Source organism: Petromyzon marinus, unplaced genomic scaffold (genome assembly GCF_048934315.1).
Source record: "Petromyzon marinus isolate PM22_M1 ecotype Great Lakes invasive population unplaced genomic scaffold, UKy_Petmar_22M1.pri1.0 PM_G_Scaffold_32, whole genome shotgun sequence".
NCBI classification, from domain to species: domain Eukaryota; kingdom Metazoa; phylum Chordata; class Hyperoartia; order Petromyzontiformes; family Petromyzontidae; genus Petromyzon; species Petromyzon marinus.
In genome coordinates, this window is record NW_027422895.1 from 534,554 (window position 1) to 556,964 (window position 22,411).

The following is a 22,411-nucleotide window of genomic DNA, read 5'->3' on the forward strand; positions in this document are numbered from 1 at the left end:
TATTGTGTTATTTTATTATTTTATTCTCATTCTACGTGGTGGTGACTTTACCGAAATAACCAAAGAAGACGAATCCTTGCAGTCACGAAAGCTTCAAATCGAAATTTTACAGTGGAAGTCAGTTTGCGATGTCACGAGATTGCGTGCGGCACGACGCCTCATTAACTGAAATTTGCAACCGTCGCGAAGATTCTGCGACGCTTTCGTTGCCGGTAATCTACAGCTCACTCCAGCGCTGTCCTCCAGACAGTCTCGTCCCTTCACCTGATGAAGGCCGCTTGTGTTGTGGCCGAAACGTCGTGAGAATTTTATTATTTTATTTTTTACCTACGTGACTTTACCCAATAGAACCAAAGAGTATGAATCTACAGCCTCCTTGAACACCCCCCACCCCCCCCCCCCCAGCTTGCCGACCAAAGCTCTGACGAGCTGAGCTTTGACCGACAACTCGCTCCGCGTTCTGCATTCCTGAAATCGGTGCCCTGCCGAAAACGCAACATCAATCACCGCACGGCCTGCTGATGTATCTGTTGTGCGGCTCGATGGCCAGGTTCCTGCTGACACGCGGCTTGCGCGGCCAACTCGTGGTCATCCCAAATGTTGCCAAGGGTCTCTTTGCTGAACGGCAGCAGCAGCGGCGGCGACGACGACTCCATCTCCTGACCCACCTCCACAGGTGGCGTCTGCACCGACTTGGGCACCAGATGCTGCTCCTCCTGCTGCTGTTACTGCTGTTGTTGCTGTGGCTGCTGCTGCTGCTACTGTGGCTGCTGCAGTGGCTGCTGCTGCTCCTCCTGCTGCTGTTGCTCCTGCTGCTGTTGTTGTTGTGGCTGCTGCTGCTGTTGCTGTGGCTTCTGCTGCTGCTGCTGTTGCTGTGGCTTCTGCGGCTGCTGTTGCTGCTGTTGCTGCTGCTGTTGCTGCTGCTGTGGCTGCTGCTGTTGTTGTGGCTGCTGCTGTTGCTGCTGTTGCTGCTGCTGCTGTTGCTGCTGCTGCTGCTGTAGTGGCTGCGGCTGCTGCTGCTGTTGAGTTGACTGGTGACGAGGCACACGTGGTATGGCTGAGGCTGAGTGGGAGGGCTGCTCAGAGTGGACAGCAGGATTTTCCTGAAGCTCCATGACCTGCTTCCTGTTGAAGTTGTATTTACTGAAGAGTTCCAACATAGGGGGAGGACGTAGAGTTAGAACAGACACACAGGTCCATGCCTGTGTGTGTCTAATCATGTTAGGTTCAAGCCCATCTTGACATACACAGGTCCATGCCTGTGTCTAATCATGTTAGGTTCAAGCCAAACTTGACACACACAGGTCCATGCCTGTGGGTCTAATCATGTTAGGTTCAAGCCCATCTTGACACACACAGGTCCATGCCTGTGGGTCTAATCATGTTAGGTTCAAGCCCATCTTGACACACACAGGTCCATGCCTGTGGGTCTAATCATGTTAGGTTCAAACCATCTTGTGATCCTTGAACCCAATATCACACCGTGCCCTTGACAGCAATATAATTATTTAACATCAATAAAAACATCTAGGATGTACTGCAGTAATTAACACCACTGCATAGTACTGTCGTTTGTAGTAGTTTGTCCCCAATATAACATAAGTGGAAACAACCCTGGGGCAAAATCTGAAAACCATACTCCCCAATCTCTAAAAATTAAGAGTGTGCAACTTAATGTTATGTTTAAATAACGGTCGCTAAGCACAGGCCCAAAATGCTAAGAAGCCAGCAACAGCACCAGAGGAATGTCTAATCGTTTAGCGTTCATCTGCTTATTTAATTCAGCAAGGTGATGAGAAACCTCAACCATAAGGGCCCATCTACCAATGAGTCACAAGGCACCATGGGTAATGCTGGAGCGCCTCACCGAGTCTCAGGGCATCCGTGATGGACTAGGACGTGAAATTCGCACGCACAGGAATCCACATATCAGCTTCATTTAGTCGTCATGGATATTGCTTAAAATATTTGCCATCTGTTGCACAATGGCATACTCTTTTCGATTTGAAGCTTTCGTGACTGCAAGGATTAATCGTCTTTGGTTCTTTCGGTAAAGTCACCACGTAGAATGAGAATAAAATAATACGATAAAATTCTCACGACGTTTCGGCCACAACGCAAACAGGTCTGTACCATTCACCTGAAGACGGCCGCTTGCGTTGTGGCCGAAACGTCGTGAGAATTTTATTATTTTATTTTATTATTTTATTCTCACTCTACGTGGTGGTGACTTTACCGAAAGAACCAAAGAAAATGGCATACTCGTTGTTTTTAGTAGTCTCTCGTCATGCCAACTTGACAACAGTATTTGTCCTCTGGAGACACTGGCCTCCACCGTGTGAATGTTGAATTGACACGACTACCTCGGTCCCACCGACATCCCTCATTTGATCTGGGAGACAACTTTCACTTTGACTAACAGTTAATCTTAAAGCAGTGATGGTTTTGGGCAGCAGTGATGGTTCGGGCAGCGACGCATAACCTGTATTCAATTTCCCTTGGGTAAATTCGGCTTTAACGGGTAACCGGTATTGGTTTGTAAACATAAATTGTGGAGAGAAAAGAGCACGTTGCTGCCTCGTGAGCCACAACTCAGCCTTAATAGGTCTCTTAAACGGTCACTTAGGAGAGCTTTGTGTTGTTTTGTCGTGCAAATCACCAAATCAGCTGCTCCACGCACGGCAGGATCATCTCCCAGGCAAGGCCAGTAAAGTGTTGCATGTACAGAGTCCACGCAGAGGGCAGCTTCACTTCTATACGGGCCAATGCTATGCTTGCAGCCGCCACCACGGATGGACGGAAACTCAGGAATACGTGGTCTGCATACACACAAAGACAAAACCCTCCGTTTAGCCTTAACAGACTGTTGGGGCAAGTGCTGCTAGCGAGTAGCAGCACCTATGAAGGTTGGCACTGTGGCACACGAGGGGGTGGGTGGCCAGCACCACGCACGGCCGCCTTTGTCTCCCCAGTGCTGGCGATGTTTACACACCACATTGAGTTACTCATTTGAGGCCGAGTCGACCTAGGGGAGGCCCAGGACCGGTTCAGATAATCGTCACCGGTGATAGCCGTGAGCGGGCGTTGGACCAGGGTGTCCAGGGTCGTAGCTGCAGCGTAGCGCTAACCGCTACGCCACCTCTACCCTGCACACAGGAATGACAGGCAGGCACACACACAGACACTTAAACGCACAAGCACCCAGTGAACGAGGAACGTTGGGCCAACGGCACCCTGAACATTTGAACAAACATTCCGACTAAAATTTTGATTTAAAGCTTTTGTGACTGCAGTAATTCATATTCTTAGCTCTTTCGGTAAAGTCACTTTGAAGGGAAACAATAAAATAATAAAATATATAAAACAATAAAAATTCTCACGACGTTTCGACCATAACACAAACGGTCATCATCAGGTGTGAAAAGCAACGGCAAGAAACATTTGAAAGAAGTGCCGGTTCGCATCAAATTATTTATTTTATTAACGGTGTTTGTGTGTGTTTATTTATTTATTTAAACGTTAGCACTACGGGCAGCGATTTGGCAGTTTGTTTAGAAGGACGAGTCCATCTATGTTCTGAAAAGAGGAGGGGGGAGACGAAACATTAATGTATGTTGTCTGAAAGCCACCGTAAGCGTGAACAATCAATTAAGACCTGTTCACGCTTACGGTGGCTTTCAGACAGCATACATTAATTTTTCGTCTCCCCCCTCCTCTTTTCAGAACATAGATGGACTCGTCCTTCTAAATAAACTGCCAAATCGCTGCGCGTGGCGCTGACGTTTTTTTAAATACCCCGTTTTAAAATAAATAAATTAATGCAAACCGACACACCTGATGACGACCGTTTGTGTTATGGTCGAAACGTCGTGAGAATTTTTATTGTTTTATATATATTTTATTATTTAATTGCTTCCCTTCAACGTGACTTTACCGAAAGAGCTAAGAATATCAACATTCCGACGTTGGAAAAAAATATATATATTCGGTGACGTTTCAGGCACTGTCCCTTCTTCGCTGGTCACCTTAGCGTTGCCTACGAAGCGCTCCTCTACAGCTCTGCGAGCACCTTGCAGGGCGAGCTGAAGGAAGTGGGCCGTGTACTTGGTCGTGTACGCGTGCCGGTAGGACGAGCCTCCAGCCGGGGCGTCCTCACGCCGCGACAGCCACAGGAAGTAGTCCACGAAGTGCGCCGCTGTGGGCGTGCACAGGTTCCAGTCGAGTGTACACAGCAGCAGGAACTGTGCAGGGGGGAGGCAGACGGGAGAGTGGGCTGGCACGGCACAGCTGCCACCACTGCGTGAAGCATTCAGTCCGCCACGCTGCTGTGTGTTGCCTGGAGGGTTTATTTAACTATTCTAGATTTAAAGCTTTCGTGACTGCAAGGATCCATACTCTTTGGTTCTATTCGGTAAAGTCACGTAGGTAAAAAATAAAACAACAAAAATCACGACGTTTCGGCCACAACACAAGTGGCCTTCATCAGGTGAAGGGATCAGGCGGTCTCGAGGACAGCGCTGGAGTGAAACACAGCCACGCTCAGACCGCGACCTTTAAGCTGTGCGCAAGGAAACAAGGTGCCTTGACAAAGGAATTAGCATAAAAATTAGCATTTGATTGGCCGACTTAGCATAGAAGTGGTGTACGTGCGGGTGCACTTGCCAGTTGGCTCGGGGGGGGGGGGAGTTTACCTATTGATGGTGTGAAAGGGGAATTTAAGAGCTGCGAAAGTTTGGGGTACCACTACTTGAAAAATATACTGTACCATTGAAAATTAGTTTAATGTTTGGTTCGATTTAGAACGTCTTTCCAATGGTTGCTTAACTAGTCGGGTTGGTGCATGGCTCGCAAACAGTTCAAATGTCTGGTCAAGGAGTCAACTCGGCCCTTCGTCTGCACGGGTAAATGCAATGACCGTCATATTCTTTTGGGTCTTTCGGTAAAAGCCACGTAGATTGAAAAATTAATAAAAAATATCACGACGTTTCCATCGAAACGCAAGCAAATCGTCACGGGGTGATTGTTTTACGGAGAGACTGAGCCCCACCATAGGGAGAATTTCCTGCACTTGTTCCAGCGCCGTGCAAATAAATGAGCACCACTCCACGTTCATTTGTCAGGTCTGCTGTGGTAATGTTATTCTGCAGCTTTTGCCTTCCTGTTATCTAGTAAGAAGACACGCTTCTATATTCAAATTCGGGCTGTACATTCAAATTGTCTACAGAATAATTAGTTGGCATGAAACAGAGATGATGTGTTCATATTCTTTGGGTCTTTGACGTTTCGATCGCAACACAAGCAATCACCTGAGGACGACTGCTTGTGTTGCCATCGAAACGTCGTAATTTTTTAAATTATTTTTCTATCTACGTGACTTTACCGACAGACCCAAAGAGTAAGATTGTAAAGTAACAAGACAAAACAATTGGTTTCTTGAATCAAATCGCGACCTTGAATCATGACAATGCACGGAACGGTTCTGGGGGGTGAAACATTGCATGCCGAATTAACAGGGGCATGCAGCTACCTCCGTCTGCTGCAATTCCTCCTTGGACAGACTCAGCCCTTGCTTGATCATCACCTCCAGCCGGTTCACCCAGTCCAGTCGCGGCACGTGCTCATCCATCTCCTCGAACTTGGCTGCGCAGGGTGTCAGGGACACGCATGCCGACGGTGAGCAAGCGACCAAGCGTGCGAGCGAGAGATGAGCGAGTGATCGGGTGGGTGGGTGGGTGGGTCACGTGAGCGATTGACCGACCTGCTATAATGAGGTAGCAGATTGAGCAGGTGTAGAGGCAGCGGACGGTGATGTCGTGGCGGTCCATGAACACGTCTAACATTGCGATGGCCAGGTGGTGCGTGGCCACACTCAGCTGCAGGCGCTCGCTCAGCGTTGCCAGGAGGTCGACGAAGTGGCGACGGAGGTGCAGCTGGGGCGAGCGTGCGCAAAACCGAGGCAGCGACAGCTCCTGCGAGGGGGAAAAAAAACGAGGACACGGGGGTTGGGAGGGCAGTTGGGACGCTGTGGAGTTGGGTCAAGAGGTCAAGAGGTGTTTTGAAACGATAATAGATTATTCTGGGGGTCTAAGGAGGCGACGCGCCCGGTTACGGTGGGCCACAGCATTTAACTTTCGCCGTCACGCAAACCAAGAATGACAAAAGCCACGGCCAAAATTGTCTCCCTGTTCAAGTGAGTGAAAGATGGCGAAGAACTCATTCGGTAGTCCTCAGCCTACGATGAAAAAAAACCACGAGGTGTGGAGATCTGTACCTCCAAAGCACAGCCACTTTTATTCTTCTACAAGGTACCGTATCGCTCGTGTTATAGTCCCCGGAGAGATAGGGGGCCGGGTCGACCCGCTGGCCAGGATTGAACTTGCAACCCTCTCGCTGCGAGTCGAGCACTCGAACGTACGTGCCGTGTAAATCAGTTCGTAGGATTTGTGTCTGCGTGTAGGAGGCCTATTGATGAGAGAGGCGGATACCTTCTCTCGAAGGACGCGGTAGATGTCGTCTGCCAACTCGCCTTGCCACCACTCGCTTCTGTCCATGTCTTGGTTAGTCGCTCGCGCCTCGTGCTCAGGAGTTTATTACTTGGGCAGGCACGTGCTGGGTACACACAAGTGTTCACGTGTGGAGTTTATTACTTGGACAGGCACGTGCTGGGTAGACACAAGTGGAGTTTATTACTCGGACAGGCACATGCTGGGTACACACAAGTGTTTACGAGTGGAGTGTATTACTTGGACAGGCACGTGCTGGGTACACACAAGTGGAGTTTATTACTCGGACAGGCACGTGCTGGGTACACACAAGTGTTCACGAGTGGAGTTTATTACTTGGACAGGCACGTGCTGGGTGCACACAAGTGTTCACGAGTGGAGTTTATTACTTGGACAGGCACGTGCTGGGTACACACAAGTGTTAACGAGTGGAGTTTATTACTCGGACAGGCACGTGCTGGGTTCACACAAGTGTTCACGAGTGGAGTTTATTACTCGGACAGGCACGTGCTGGGTACACACACAAGTGTTCACGTGTGGAGTTTATTACTCGGGCAGGCACGTGCTGGGTACACACAAGTGTTCACGTGTGGAGTTTATTACTCGGGCAGGCACGTGCTGGGTACACACAAGTGGAGTTTATTACTTGGGCAGGCACGTGCTGGGTACACACAAGTGTTCACGAGTGGAGTTTATTACTCGGACAGGCACGTGCTGGGTGCACACACAAGTGTTCACGTGACAGATTTGACGTCACAGCTCACTTGCCGTGCAAAAATTAAATGCATTGAGCTCCCCCCCCCAAAAAAATAAAGTGTATTTTCATAATTTGTGCATGGTGTACAGTCTGGAAAGTACGCACATGGCAAATTTCCAGTTTGTTGCATGTGGAGAAGCACAAACACACAATCACAACTTTGCCTTTTATATATATGGAGATTACCACAGGTTATGCCACGGGCACTTCGTGCTCAACAGAGCATTAAGAATAAAGGCAGAATTTTCACAACACTTGGAAAAGAAACTACATTTGCATGCGTAAAAAAATGCAATTTGTTACTGACACGTGTGCAAACTTCATAATGTATTTGCTTGAGCAACACCGATTACATTATTGACGAAATCTTAAAAGTGCTCATGCTAAACCGGCTTCCAAACGTCTCAAGCTCACACCCTAGCCCCGCTATGCATGTGGAATAATGTAAAAAATGTGTCCCGTTATGATGAAAAACAAAACAAAGTCTTACCAAACACTGTCCATTATTTTTCATAATAAAGGTTTTTGGGTTAGATCGCGTTTATTTATAAATGTGTCGTAACCCTCCACCACCCGACACGGCCAATCAGCAAAGAAAAGTGTCACGTTGACAAAAGACAAATAATTCACTACTTCAGCCCACCGGTGTGTTGAAGAGTTAATCCACATTTACAGTTTGAGTACGACGTTTCGCTGGTAAATACTTCCAGCATCATCGGGCAATTCGCCAGAATGGTAAAGCCCTCGCTTGCTCCCGGTTTTATATAGAGCAGAAGAGTGACGTCATCACTTAACTCATCAGGTGCAGTGATTAGAGGCGGAGGGGGGGGTAATGTAATTATATAATCGATTAGTAATCAGTCATTGGTTATGATTAGTAATGAGTTGTGGATTAGTAATTCTTTAAATCAAAATGTAATGTGTATTATTTAATAATACGCTTCCAGGCCGCACTGAGCCGGTAGCTGTCAGAGCGATTAAAGTTATTCTTGTTCCTCTCAATTTCAATGGATTCTCTAATTAGTCTTTGCCAGTAATAATTAGTTTTACACACCACTGCAACATTGTCAAAATCAATTGAGTGTCCTTGTTGACAAGCATGTTCTGCCACTGCCGACAGTTGTGTTTGAGATAATTTAATATTTCTCTGATGTTCTTTTAGTCTTACGCTGATGTTACGTCCCGTCTGCCCAATGTAGCAGCTGCCACATGAACAATTAATCCGATATACACCTTCTGTTGATAGTTCAGGTAATGCGTCTTTAGTGCAAGATACTAGTTTTTGAATTTTGTGTACTGTACCAAATCTTACTGTAATGTTTTGCTTTTGCAAAACGCGGGCTAATTTGTCAGTTACTCCTGAGATATATGGAATTTTTATTGTTTTAACAATCTGGTCGCTTTCAGTAGTATTGCTTTGCGATCGTGATTTGGCATTCAGTGCTCTGTTAATTTGAGCATTATTGTAGCCATTCTGTCGTAGTGCGTCTTTAACGTGTTTAATCTCTCTCACTAGACTCTCACCATCTGACACTGTTTTCGCCCGATGCACGAGCGTCTTAATAAGAGAGGATTTTTGAGCTGGATGATGATGTGATTCTGCATTCAGATAGGCATCAGTGTGCGTTTGCTTTCTGTAAACGCTGTGTGTTATTTTACCGTTTAGGCCATGTCCAAGCAAAATATCTAGGAATGGGAGTGTATTATTCACCTCCATTTCCATGGTGAACTGGATGGCCGGGTTTTGTGCATTGAGATGATTTAGAAAATCATTAAGTTTATCTTTACCATGTGGCCAGACAACCAAAGTGTCATCCACATACCTAAACCAAAAGGATGGTTTTAATGTGCTCGAGGCAAGTGCTCTTGTTTCAAAGTTTTCCATGTACAAATTTGCTATAGCAGGGGATAAAGGAGAACCCATTGCTGCTCCTTCCTTTTGTTTAAAGAAATCCCCTCTCCATAAGAAGTAAGTGTTATTTAAGCAATGGCCAGCAAGTTTCGGAATATCTTTTTGTAAACCGGTATTCTTTACTAGTGTATCAAGTAATTTAAGCGATTCGTCCACTGGAACCTTAGTGAATAGAGAAATCACATCAAAGCTTACCAGAATATCATCAGGAGTAAGTTTAATATCTTTAATCACATTCACAAGATGTTCTGAATTTTTTATGAATGAAGATGTCTTACCGATGTAGGGCTGTATTTGTTTGGTTATATATTTTGCTAATTGATATGTGGCAGAGCCAATTGTACTGACTATGGGTCGTAATGGGATGCCGATTTTATGAATCTTTGGTAGCCCATAGAGTCTAGGTGGTTTTGAGGCCCTTGGCTTAATTAGGTATTGCTCATTTTTAGGGATTAATGAATTTGCAATTATTGCAGTGGTCTTACGTTCTAAAGTATTAGTTGGATCTCGTTTAATTTTAATGTAGGTACTTTCCTCTAGTAAATTTCTAATTTTATTATCATAATCGGCTCGTGACATCAGTACAGTAGTGCGGCCTTTATCAGCTGCTAGGATTTGGATATCCTTATTTACACGCAGCTCTCTTAAGGCTTTTGCCTCGTTAGAGCTAATATTTACTTTTGGAACTTTGCTATTCTCAATTATTTTAGCAACCTCATGTCTAGTCATCTCTGCCTCATTATGTGGAAGGAGTCTAACTGCTGATTCTACCTCAGCAATTATCTCATCCACTGGAATTGTGCGTGGGGTAACGGCAAAGTTAAGGCCTTCAGAAAGGATAGAGACCATGTCACCGGTTAATACAGTGTTGGTCAAGTTCAGTACAGTTTTGTTTTTACATTTTTGGTTTTCAGTAGGGATTTGTTTATTATGTAGTCTAGAAAATTTATTAATTTGGTTAGTTTTTGTTAGTTTAAACACATTATCAGCCGATTGTTGTGTTATGTTATCGATTATATTCCAATAATGCATAGATACACTATTGCTTATATCTAAGTGTAACTGCTTTAGCGATTCCGAAATGTAAGATAATTCACTCCTATTGTGCTGTATTCTCTCTATTAATAATAATTCGCTAGCTTTGTGTAGTATTTGGTTCGCTTTAGAAGACTTTATGTGATGTGTTATTTTAACTGCGTTTGGTATTACCTTTGAATCTCTGCACCTTTTGAGGAACGCCAGTGAAGATATCAATTTCATCCGCTTAATGCGAAGCTTCTCCAATTTTCTGGTTTTAAGAAAAGTATCCTCCCCATAGAGGTTAGTCAGTTTAACACGTAGGCTTTTGCGACCAATATTATTCATAATAAAGGTTTTTGGGTTAGATCGCGTTTATTTATAAATGTGTCGTAACCCTCCACCACCCGACACGGCCAATCAGCAAAGAAAAGTGTCACGTTGACAAAAGACAAATAATTCACTACTTCAGCCCACCGGTGTGTTGAAGAGTTAATCCACATTTACAGTTTGAGTACGACGTTTCGCTGGTAAATACTTCCAGCATCATCGGGCAATTCGCCAGAATGGTAAAGCCCTCGCTTGCTCCCGGTTTTATATAGAGCAGAAGAGTGACGTCATCACTTAACTCATCAGGTGCAGTGATTAGAGGCGGAGGGGGGGGGTAATGTAATTATATAATCGATTAGTAATCAGTCATTGGTTATGATTAGTAATGAGTTGTGGATTAGTAATTCTTTAAATCAAAATGTAATGTGTATTATTTAATAATACGCTTCCAGGCCGCACTGAGCCGGTAGCTGTCAGAGCGATTAAAGTTATTCTTGTTCCTCTCAATTTCAATGGATTCTCTAATTAGTCTTTGCCAGTAATAATTAGTTTTACACACCACTGCAACATTGTCAAAATCAATTGAGTGTCCTTGTTGACAAGCATGTTCTGCCACTGCCGACAGTTGTGTTTGAGATAATTTAATATTTCTCTGATGTTCTTTTAGTCTTACGCTGATGTTACGTCCCGTCTGCCCAATGTAGCAGCTGCCACATGAACAATTAATCCGATATACACCTTCTGTTGATAGTTCAGGTAATGCGTCTTTAGTGCAAGATACTAGTTTTTGAATTTTGTGTACTGTACCAAATCTTACTGTAATGTTTTGCTTTTGCAAAACGCGGGCTAATTTGTCAGTTACTCCTGAGATATATGGAATTTTTATTGTTTTAACAATCTGGTCGCTTTCAGTAGTATTGCTTTGCGATCGTGATTTGGCATTCAGTGCTCTGTTAATTTGAGCATTATTGTAGCCATTCTGTCGTAGTGCGTCTTTAACGTGTTTAATCTCTCTCACTAGACTCTCACCATCTGACACTGTTTTCGCCCGATGCACGAGCGTCTTAATAAGAGAGGATTTTTGAGCTGGATGATGATGTGATTCTGCATTCAGATAGGCATCAGTGTGCGTTTGCTTTCTGTAAACGCTGTGTGTTATTTTACCGTTTAGGCCATGTCCAAGCAAAATATCTAGGAATGGGAGTGTATTATTCACCTCCATTTCCATGGTGAACTGGATGGCCGGGTTTTGTGCATTGAGATGATTTAGAAAATCATTAAGTTTATCTTTACCATGTGGCCAGACAACCAAAGTGTCATCCACATACCTAAACCAAAAGGATGGTTTTAATGTGCTCGAGGCAAGTGCTCTTGTTTCAAAGTTTTCCATGTACAAATTTGCTATAGCAGGGGATAAAGGAGAACCCATTGCTGCTCCTTCCTTTTGTTTAAAGAAATCCCCTCTCCATAAGAAGTAAGTGTTATTTAAGCAATGGCCAGCAAGTTTCGGAATATCTTTTTGTAAACCGGTATTCTTTACTAGTGTATCAAGTAATTTAAGCGATTCGTCCACTGGAACCTTAGTGAATAGAGAAATCACATCAAAGCTTACCAGAATATCATCAGGAGTAAGTTTAATATCTTTAATCACATTCACAAGATGTTCTGAATTTTTTATGAATGAAGATGTCTTACCGATGTAGGGCTGTATTTGTTTGGTTATATATTTTGCTAATTGATATGTGGCAGAGCCAATTGTACTGACTATGGGTCGTAATGGGATGCCGATTTTATGAATCTTTGGTAGCCCATAGAGTCTAGGTGGTTTTGAGGCCCTTGGCTTAATTAGGTATTGCTCATTTTTAGGGATTAATGAATTTGCAATTATTGCAGTGGTCTTACGTTCTAAAGTATTAGTTGGATCTCGTTTAATTTTAATGTAGGTACTTTCCTCTAGTAAATTTCTAATTTTATTATCATAATCGGCTCGTGACATCAGTACAGTAGTGCGGCCTTTATCAGCTGCTAGGATTTGGATATCCTTATTTACACGCAGCTCTCTTAAGGCTTTTGCCTCGTTAGAGCTAATATTTACTTTTGGAACTTTGCTATTCTCAATTATTTTAGCAACCTCATGTCTAGTCATCTCTGCCTCATTATGTGGAAGGAGTCTAACTGCTGATTCTACCTCAGCAATTATCTCATCCACTGGAATTGTGCGTGGGGTAACGGCAAAGTTAAGGCCTTCAGAAAGGATAGAGACCATGTCACCGGTTAATACAGTGTTGGTCAAGTTCAGTACAGTTTTGTTTTTACATTTTTGGTTTTCAGTAGGGATTTGTTTATTATGTAGTCTAGAAAATTTATTAATTTGGTTAGTTTTTGTTAGTTTAAACACATTATCAGCCGATTGTTGTGTTATGTTATCGATTATATTCCAATAATGCATAGATACACTATTGCTTATATCTAAGTGTAACTGCTTTAGCGATTCCGAAATGTAAGATAATTCACTCCTATTGTGCTGTATTCTCTCTATTAATAATAATTCGCTAGCTTTGTGTAGTATTTGGTTCGCTTTAGAAGACTTTATGTGATGTGTTATTTTAACTGCGTTTGGTATTACCTTTGAATCTCTGCACCTTTTGAGGAACGCCAGTGAAGATATCAATTTCATCCGCTTAATGCGAAGCTTCTCCAATTTTCTGGTTTTAAGAAAAGTATCCTCCCCATAGAGGTTAGTCAGTTTAACACGTAGGCTTTTGCGACCAATATTATTCATAATAAAGGTTTTTGGGTTAGATCGCGTTTATTTATAAATGTGTCGTAACCCTCCACCACCCGACACGGCCAATCAGCAAAGAAAAGTGTCACGTTGACAAAAGACAAATAATTCACTACTTCAGCCCACCGGTGTGTTGAAGAGTTAATCCACATTTACAGTTTGAGTACGACGTTTCGCTGGTAAATACTTCCAGCATCATCGGGCAATTCGCCAGAATGGTAAAGCCCTCGCTTGCTCCCGGTTTTATATAGAGCAGAAGAGTGACGTCATCACTTAACTCATCAGGTGCAGTGATTAGAGGCGGAGGGGGGGGGTAATGTAATTATATAATCGATTAGTAATCAGTCATTGGTTATGATTAGTAATGAGTTGTGGATTAGTAATTCTTTAAATCAAAATGTAATGTGTATTATTTAATAATACGCTTCCAGGCCGCACTGAGCCGGTAGCTGTCAGAGCGATTAAAGTTATTCTTGTTCCTCTCAATTTCAATGGATTCTCTAATTAGTCTTTGCCAGTAATAATTAGTTTTACACACCACTGCAACATTGTCAAAATCAATTGAGTGTCCTTGTTGACAAGCATGTTCTGCCACTGCCGACAGTTGTGTTTGAGATAATTTAATATTTCTCTGATGTTCTTTTAGTCTTACGCTGATGTTACGTCCCGTCTGCCCAATGTAGCAGCTGCCACATGAACAATTAATCCGATATACACCTTCTGTTGATAGTTTAGGTAATGCGTCTTTAGTGCAAGATACTAGTTTTTGAATTTTGTGTACTGTACCAAATCTTACTGTAATGTTTTGCTTTTGCAAAACGCGGGCTAATTTGTCAGTTACTCCTGAGATATATGGAATTTTTATTGTTTTAACAATCTGGTCGCTTTCAGTAGTATTGCTTTGCGATCGTGATTTGGCATTCAGTGCTCTGTTAATTTGAGCATTATTGTAGCCATTCTGTCGTAGTGCGTCTTTAACGTGTTTAATCTCTCTCACTAGACTCTCACCATCTGACACTGTTTTCGCCCGATGCACGAGCGTCTTAATAAGAGAGGATTTTTGAGCTGGATGATGATGTGATTCTGCATTCAGATAGGCATCAGTGTGCGTTTGCTTTCTGTAAACGCTGTGTGTTATTTTACCGTTTAGGCCATGTCCAAGCAAAATATCTAGGAATGGGAGTGTATTATTCACCTCCATTTCCATGGTGAACTGGATGGCCGGGTTTTGTGCATTGAGATGATTTAGAAAATCATTAAGTTTATCTTTACCATGTGGCCAGACAACCAAAGTGTCATCCACATACCTAAACCAAAAGGATGGTTTTAATGTGCTCGAGGCAAGTGCTCTTGTTTCAAAGTTTTCCATGTACAAATTTGCTATTGCAGGGGATAAAGGAGAACCCATTGCTGCTCCTTCCTTTTGTTTAAAGAAATCCCCTCTCCATAAGAAGTAAGTGTTATTTAAGCAATGGCCAGCAAGTTTCGGAATATCTTTTTGTAAACCGGTATTCTTTACTAGTGTATCAAGTAATTTAAGCGATTCGTCCACTGGAACCTTAGTGAATAGAGAAATCACATCAAAGCTTACCAGAATATCATCAGGAGTAAGTTTAATATCTTTAATCACATTCACAAGATGTTCTGAATTTTTTATGAATGAAGATGTCTTACCGATGTAGGGCTGTATTTGTTTGGTTATATATTTTGCTAATTGATATGTGGCAGAGCCAATTGTACTGACTATGGGTCGTAATGGGATGCCGATTTTATGAATCTTTGGTAGCCCATAGAGTCTAGGTGGTTTTGAGGCCCTTGGCTTAATTAGGTATTGCTCATTTTTAGGGATTAATGAATTTGCAATTATTGCAGTGGTCTTACGTTCTAAAGTATTAGTTGGATCTCGTTTAATTTTAATGTAGGTACTTTCCTCTAGTAAATTTCTAATTTTATTATCATAATCGGCTCGTGACATCAGTACAGTAGTGCGGCCTTTATCAGCTGCTAGGATTTGGATATCCTTATTTACACGCAGCTCTCTTAAGGCTTTTGCCTCGTTAGAGCTAATATTTACTTTTGGAACTTTGCTATTCTCAATTATTTTAGCAACCTCATGTCTAGTCATCTCTGCCTCATTATGTGGAAGGAGTCTAACTGCTGATTCTACCTCAGCAATTATCTCATCCACTGGAATTGTGCGTGGGGTAACGGCAAAGTTAAGGCCTTTAGAAAGGATAGAGACCATGTCACCGGTTAATACAGTGTTGGTCAAGTTCAATACAGTTTTGTTTTTACATTTTTGGTTTTCAGTAGGGATTTGTTTATTATGTAGTCTAGAAAATTTATTAATTTGGTTAGTTTTTGTTAGTTTAAACACATTATCAGCCGATTGTTGTGTTATGTTATCGATTATATTCCAATAATGCATAGATACACTATTGCTTATATCTAAGTGTAACTGCTTTAGCGATACCAAACGCAGTTAAAATAACACATCACATAAAGTCTTCTAAAGCGAACCAAATACTACACAAAGCTAGCGAATTATTATTAATAGAGAGAATACAGCACAATAGGAGTGAATTATCTTACATTTCGGAATCGCTAAAGCAGTTACACTTAGATATAAGCAATAGTGTATCTATGCATTATTGGAATATAATCGATAACATAACACAACAATCGGCTGATAATGTGTTTAAACTAACAAAAACTAACCAAATTAATAAATTTTCTAGACTACATAATAAACAAATCCCTACTGAAAACCAAAAATGTAAAAACAAAACTGTACTGAACTTGACCAACACTGTATTAACCGGTGACATGGTCTCTATCCTTTCTAAAGGCCTTAACTTTGCCGTTACCCCACGCACAATTCCAGTGGATGAGATAATTGCTGAGGTAGAATCAGCAGTTAGACTCCTTCCACATAATGAGGCAGAGATGACTAGACATGAGGTTGCTAAAATAATTGAGAATAGCAAAGTTCCAAAAGTAAATATTAGCTCTAACGAGGCAAAAGCCTTAAGAGAGCTGCGTGTAAATAAGGATATCCAAATCCTAGCAGCTGATAAAGGCCGCACTACTGTACTGATGTCACGAGCCGATTATGATAATAAAATTAGAAATTTACTAGAGGAAAGTACCTACATTAAAATTAAACGAGATCCAACTAATACTTTAGAACGTAAGACCACTGCAATAATTGCAAATTCATTAATCCCTAAAAATGAGCAATACCTAATTAAGCCAAGGGCCTCAAAACCACCTAGACTCTATGGGCTACCAAAGATTCATAAAATCGGCATCCCATTACGACCCATAGTCAGTACAATTGGCTCTGCCACATATCAATTAGCAAAATATATAACCAAACAAATACAGCCCTACATCGGTAAGACATCTTCATTCATAAAAAATTCAGAACATCTTGTGAATGTGATTAAAGATATTAAACTTACTCCTGATGATATTCTGGTAAGCTTTGATGTGATTTCTCTATTCACTAAGGTTCCAGTGGACGAATCGCTTAAATTACTTGATACACTAGTAAAGAATACCGGTTTACAAAAAGATATTCCGAAACTTGCTGGCCATTGCTTAAATAACACTTACTTCTTATGGAGAGGGGATTTCTTTAAACAAAAGGAAGGAGCAGCAATGGGTTCTCCTTTATCCCCTGCTATAGCAAATTTGTACATGGAAAACTTTGAAACAAGAGCACTTGCCTCGAGCACATTAAAACCATCCTTTTGGTTTAGGTATGTGGATGACACTTTGGTTGTCTGGCCACATGGTAAAGATAAACTTAATGATTTTCTAAATCATCTCAATGCACAAAACCCGGCCATCCAGTTCACCATGGAAATGGAGGTGAATAATACACTCCCATTCCTAGATATTTTGCTTGGACATGGCCTAAACGGTAAAATAACACACAGCGTTTACAGAAAGCAAACGCACACTGATGCCTATCTGAATGCAGAATCACATCATCATCCAGCTCAAAAATCCTCTCTTATTAAGACGCTCGTGCATCGGGCGAAAACAGTGTCAGATGGTGAGAGTCTAGTGAGAGAGATTAAACACGTTAAAGACGCACTACGACAGAATGGCTACAATAATGCTCAAATTAACAGAGCACTGAATGCCAAATCACGATCGCAAAGCAATACTACTGAAAGCGACCAGATTGTTAAAACAATAAAAATTCCATATATCTCAGGAGTAACTGACAAATTAGCCCGCGTTTTGCAAAAGCAAAACATTACAGTAAGATTTGGTACAGTACACAAAATTCAAAAACTAGTATCTTGCACTAAAGACGCATTACCTAAACTATCAACAGAAGGTGTATATCGGATTAATTGTTCATGTGGCAGCTGCTACATTGGGCAGACGGGACGTAACATCAGCGTAAGACTAAAAGAACATCAGAGAAATATTAAATTATCTCAAACACAACTGTCGGCAGTGGCAGAACATGCTTGTCAACAAGGACACTCAATTGATTTTGACAATGTTGCAGTGGTGTGTAAAACTAATTATTACTGGCAAAGACTAATTAGAGAATCCATTGAAATTGAGAGGAACAAGAATAACTTTAATCGCTCTGACAGCTACCGGCTCAGTGCGGCCTGGAAGCGTATTATTAAATAATACACATTACATTTTTATTTAAAGAATTACTAATCCACAACTCATTACTAATCATAACCAATGACTGATTACTAATCGATTATATAATTACATTACCCCCCCCTCCGCCTCTAATCACTGCACCTGATGAGTTAAGTGATGACGTCACTCTTCTGCTCTATATAAAACCGGGAGCAAGCGAGGGCTTTACCATTCTGGCGAATTGCCCGATGATGCTGGAAGTATTTACCAGCGAAACGTCGTACTCAAACTGTAAATGTGGATTAACTCTTCAACACACCGGTGGGCTGAAGTAGTGAATTATTTGTCTTTTGTCAACGTGACACTTTTCTTTGCTGATTGGCCGTGTCGGGTGGTGGAGGGTTACGACACATTTATAAATAAACGCGATCTAACCCAAAAACCTTTATTATGAATAATATTGGTCGCGAAAGCCTACGTGTTAAACTGACTGTCCATTATTACACGGCGGGAAGGGAAATCGTTCAATTAACAAACCGTGATTGTTTTAACGCCTCAATATGTCACGATATAGTCTAAATACAGCAAGTTTCAAGTCTTTCACGGTAACTACGGACGGAGCGGGCAGCACGTAGCCACGTGGGAGTCGTCACGTGATGCAGCCGCCGACTCCCAGGACTCTCCACGCCCCGGAAGTGCTGCTGAGCGCCGGAAGCCGGAGGTGACGCAACGTCCGTGAGCCAGGGACTCCTGATTGGATGAGGTGTGGGCGTGGCCGCACCCGAGGGGGAGGCGACGGCCAGGGGTTAAAGGGGGGGGAGGGAGAGACCCAAAGAGACCCACACAGACACCCACAGAGACTCATAGAGACTCATAGAGACCCACATAGACCCATAGAGACCCACACAGACACCCACAGAGACCCATAGAGACCCACACAGACACCCAGAGACCCACACAGACACCCACAGAGACTCATAGAGACTCACAGAGACCCACGTAGACTCATAGAGACCCACACAGACACCCACAGAGACCCATAGAGACCCACATAGACTCACATAGACCCATACTCATAGAGACCCACATAGACACCCACAGAGACCCATACTCATAGAGACCCACGCAGACTCACAGAGACTCACAGAGACCCACACAGACACCCACAGAGACTCTAGAGACCCACATAGACTCACAGAGACCCATACTCATAGAGACCCACATAGACACCCACAGAGACCCATACTAACTGAGACCCACACAGACCCACAGAGACCCACACAGACCCACACAGACCCATACTCATAGAGACCCACAGAGCCCCACACAGACCCATACTCACAGAGACCCGCACAGACCCACAGAGACCCACACTAACAGAGACCCACACAGACCCACACAGACCCATACTCAGAGACCCACAGAGACCTACACTCACAGAGACCCACAGAGACCCACACTCACAGAGACCCACAAAGACCCACATAGACCCACACTCACAGAGACCCACATAAACCCACACCCACATAGACCCACAGAGACCCACATTCACAGAGACCCACAGAGATTCACACTCACAGAGACCCAGAGAGACCTACACTCACAGAGACCCACACAGACCCACACTCACAGAGACCCACACAGACCCACACTCACAGAGACCCACACTAACAGAGACCCACACTCACAGAGACCCACATAGACCCACATAGGCCCACACTCACAGAGACCCACATAGACCCACACCCACATAGACCCACATTCACAGAGACCCACAGAGACTCACACTCACAGAGACCCACAGAGACCCACACTCACAGAGACCCACACAGACCCATACTCACAGAGACCCACAGAGACCCACACTCACAGAGACCCACAGAGACCCACATTCACAGAGACCCACAGAGACTCACACTCACAGAGACCCACAGAGACCCACACTCAGAGACCCACACAGACCCACACTCACAGAGACCCACACAGACCCACACTCACAGAGACCCACAGAGACCCACAGAGACTCACACTCACAGAGACCCACAGAGACCCACACTCAGAGACCCACACAGACCCACACTCACAGAGACCCACACAGACCCACACTCACAGAGACCCACACAGGCCCACAGAGACCTACACTTACAGAGATCCACACTCACAGAGACCCATACTCACAGAGACCCACACTCACAGAGACCCAAAGAGACCCATACAGACCCACAGAGACCCACACTCACAGAGACCCACACTCACAGAGACCCACAGAGACCCACACTAACAGAGACCCACACTAACAGAGACCCACACTAGCAGAGACCCATACTCACAGAGACCCATACAGACCCACAGCGACCCACACTCACAGAGACCCACACTCACAGAGACCCACAGAGACCCACACTAACAGAGACCCACACTCACAGAGACCCACAGAGACCCACACTAACAGAGACCCACACTCACAGAGACCCACAGAGACCCACACTAACAGAGACCCACACTCACAGAGACCCATACAGACCCATAGAGACCCACACTCACAGAGACCCACACTAACAGAGACCCACACTCACAGAGACCCATACAGACCCACAGAGACCCACACAAACCCACAGAGACCCACACTCACAGAGACTCACAGAGACCCACACTAACAGAGATCCACACTCACAGAGACCCACACTAACAGAGACCCACACTCACAGAAACCCACAGAGACCCACACTAACAGAGACCCACACTCACAGAGACCCATACAGACCCATAGAGACCCACACTCACAGAGACCCACACTAACAGAGACCCACATTCACAGAGACCCATACAGACCCACAGAGACCCACACAAACCCACAGAGACCCACACTCACGAAACCCACAGAGACCCACACTAACAGAGACCCACACTCACAGAAACCCACAGAGACCCACACTAACAGAGACCCACACTCACACAGACCCACACAGATCCACATAGACCCACACTCACAGAGACCCACACAGACCCACAGAGACCCATACTCACAGAGACCCACATAGACCCACACTCACAGAGACCCACACAGACTCACAGAGACCCATACTCATAAAGACCCACACAGACCCACACCCACAGAGACCCACACTCAGAGAGCCACAGAGAATGACCGTGGCCGAGAAGACCTGAAGCTTAGTGCGGAGCGACAGACCAGGTAGCTTCCACACAGCGTTACGCAACCGATGAAAAGATATTGCCGCTCGACTGATTCGGAGTGAGACCTCTGCTGTTAAACTGGAGCCAGTCATAAGCACACTGCCCAGGTATGGGAAACTCTCCACTCTCTCCACAACTGCGCCATCACCGATTGGGAGTTGTGGGGGTGGAGTGTCCGATGGTACAAAATACCCAGGCAGGTGCTTAGTTTTGGTGGGGCTGATGGTAAGGCCCCACCTCTTAGTGGCACGCTCCAGTCTCAGCAGCAGCGTCTCCAACTCCTCCTCTGACTGAGCAGCTATTACCAAATCATCAGCATACATAACGTGGTTGAGCAATAGGGAGCCATCCCTTGACCGCACCCGGGCATCGATCAGCCTCCCATTATATCTGTACCATATGGAGATTCCCCCGGTACAGCTATTGAAGGCTTCACGAACTACGTGGTCAAAATAGATGTTAAATAATGTGGGAGCCAGAGGACATCCCTGTCGCACCCCAAGGTGTACAGGGAATGGCTCTGACTCCCGGCCACGTAGTTTTACCCGGGCCCGCTCACCATCATGAAGGTCCTTAATGATCGTGAGCAGAGGGTCAGGTACTCCAAAAGCACGAAGAACGACCCAGAGCCCAGGCCTACTGATGGTATCATAGGCCTTGACCAGGTCAATAAAGCAGAGATGTAGGTCTTGTTGGAATTCCCTACACCTCTGCTGTAGCAGACGGACAGAAAATATGGCATCTGTGCAGGACCGCCCTTTCCTGAAACCGCATTGGGGCTCCGCAAGCCTCTCCTCAGCGTGCCTGGCAAGGCGATGCTGAATAATCCTTGCCAGGACCTTTCCCGGCACACTGAGGAGTGAGATGCCCCTGTAGTTGTTACAGTCTGTGCGGTCCCCCTTCTTAAAAAGGGGGACCACCAGGGCATCCTTCCAATCCTGCGGAACCCGTCCAGTGGTCCAGAGACCCACACAGACCCACAGAAACCCACACTCACAGAGACCCATACTCACAGAGACCCACACTCACAGAGACCTACACTCACAGAGACTCACAGAGACCCACACTAACAGAGACCCACACTAACAGAGACCCTAAGTAAAACTAAACTAAGTGTATTGCCACCAGGGTGTAAGGGAGCCCCCCACTGAGCTGCTGTGCCAATCTTGATCCACGCGAGCGGCCTGCCCTGCACCAAGTGAAAGCAGCTCCGTCAGGTCGCTCGTCACGTGGGAACGGCGTTAGAGCGGCCAGGAGAATAATCCTCGCACTCTTAAGACGCACCGCTC

The 22,411-nt window shown here is 44.4% G+C and overlaps 1 protein-coding gene across 1 annotated transcript; it reads right to left on the reverse strand.

Annotated features, from left to right (window-relative positions):
* Positions 1-446: 446 nt before the first annotated feature.
* Positions 447-6,604, reverse strand: LOC142915530 (cyclin-J-like). The gene is made up of 6 exons (XM_076061285.1): positions 6,486-6,604; positions 5,759-5,969; positions 5,528-5,640; positions 4,070-4,241; positions 2,660-2,819; positions 447-1,143 (listed from the first exon to the last, which is right to left on the reverse strand). The coding sequence occupies exons 1-6, from the start codon at positions 6,549-6,551 to the stop codon at positions 759-761; spliced, it is 1,107 nt and encodes a 368-aa protein (XP_075917400.1). The 5' UTR covers positions 6,552-6,604; the 3' UTR covers positions 447-758.
* Positions 6,605-22,411: the final 15,807 nt, after the last annotated feature.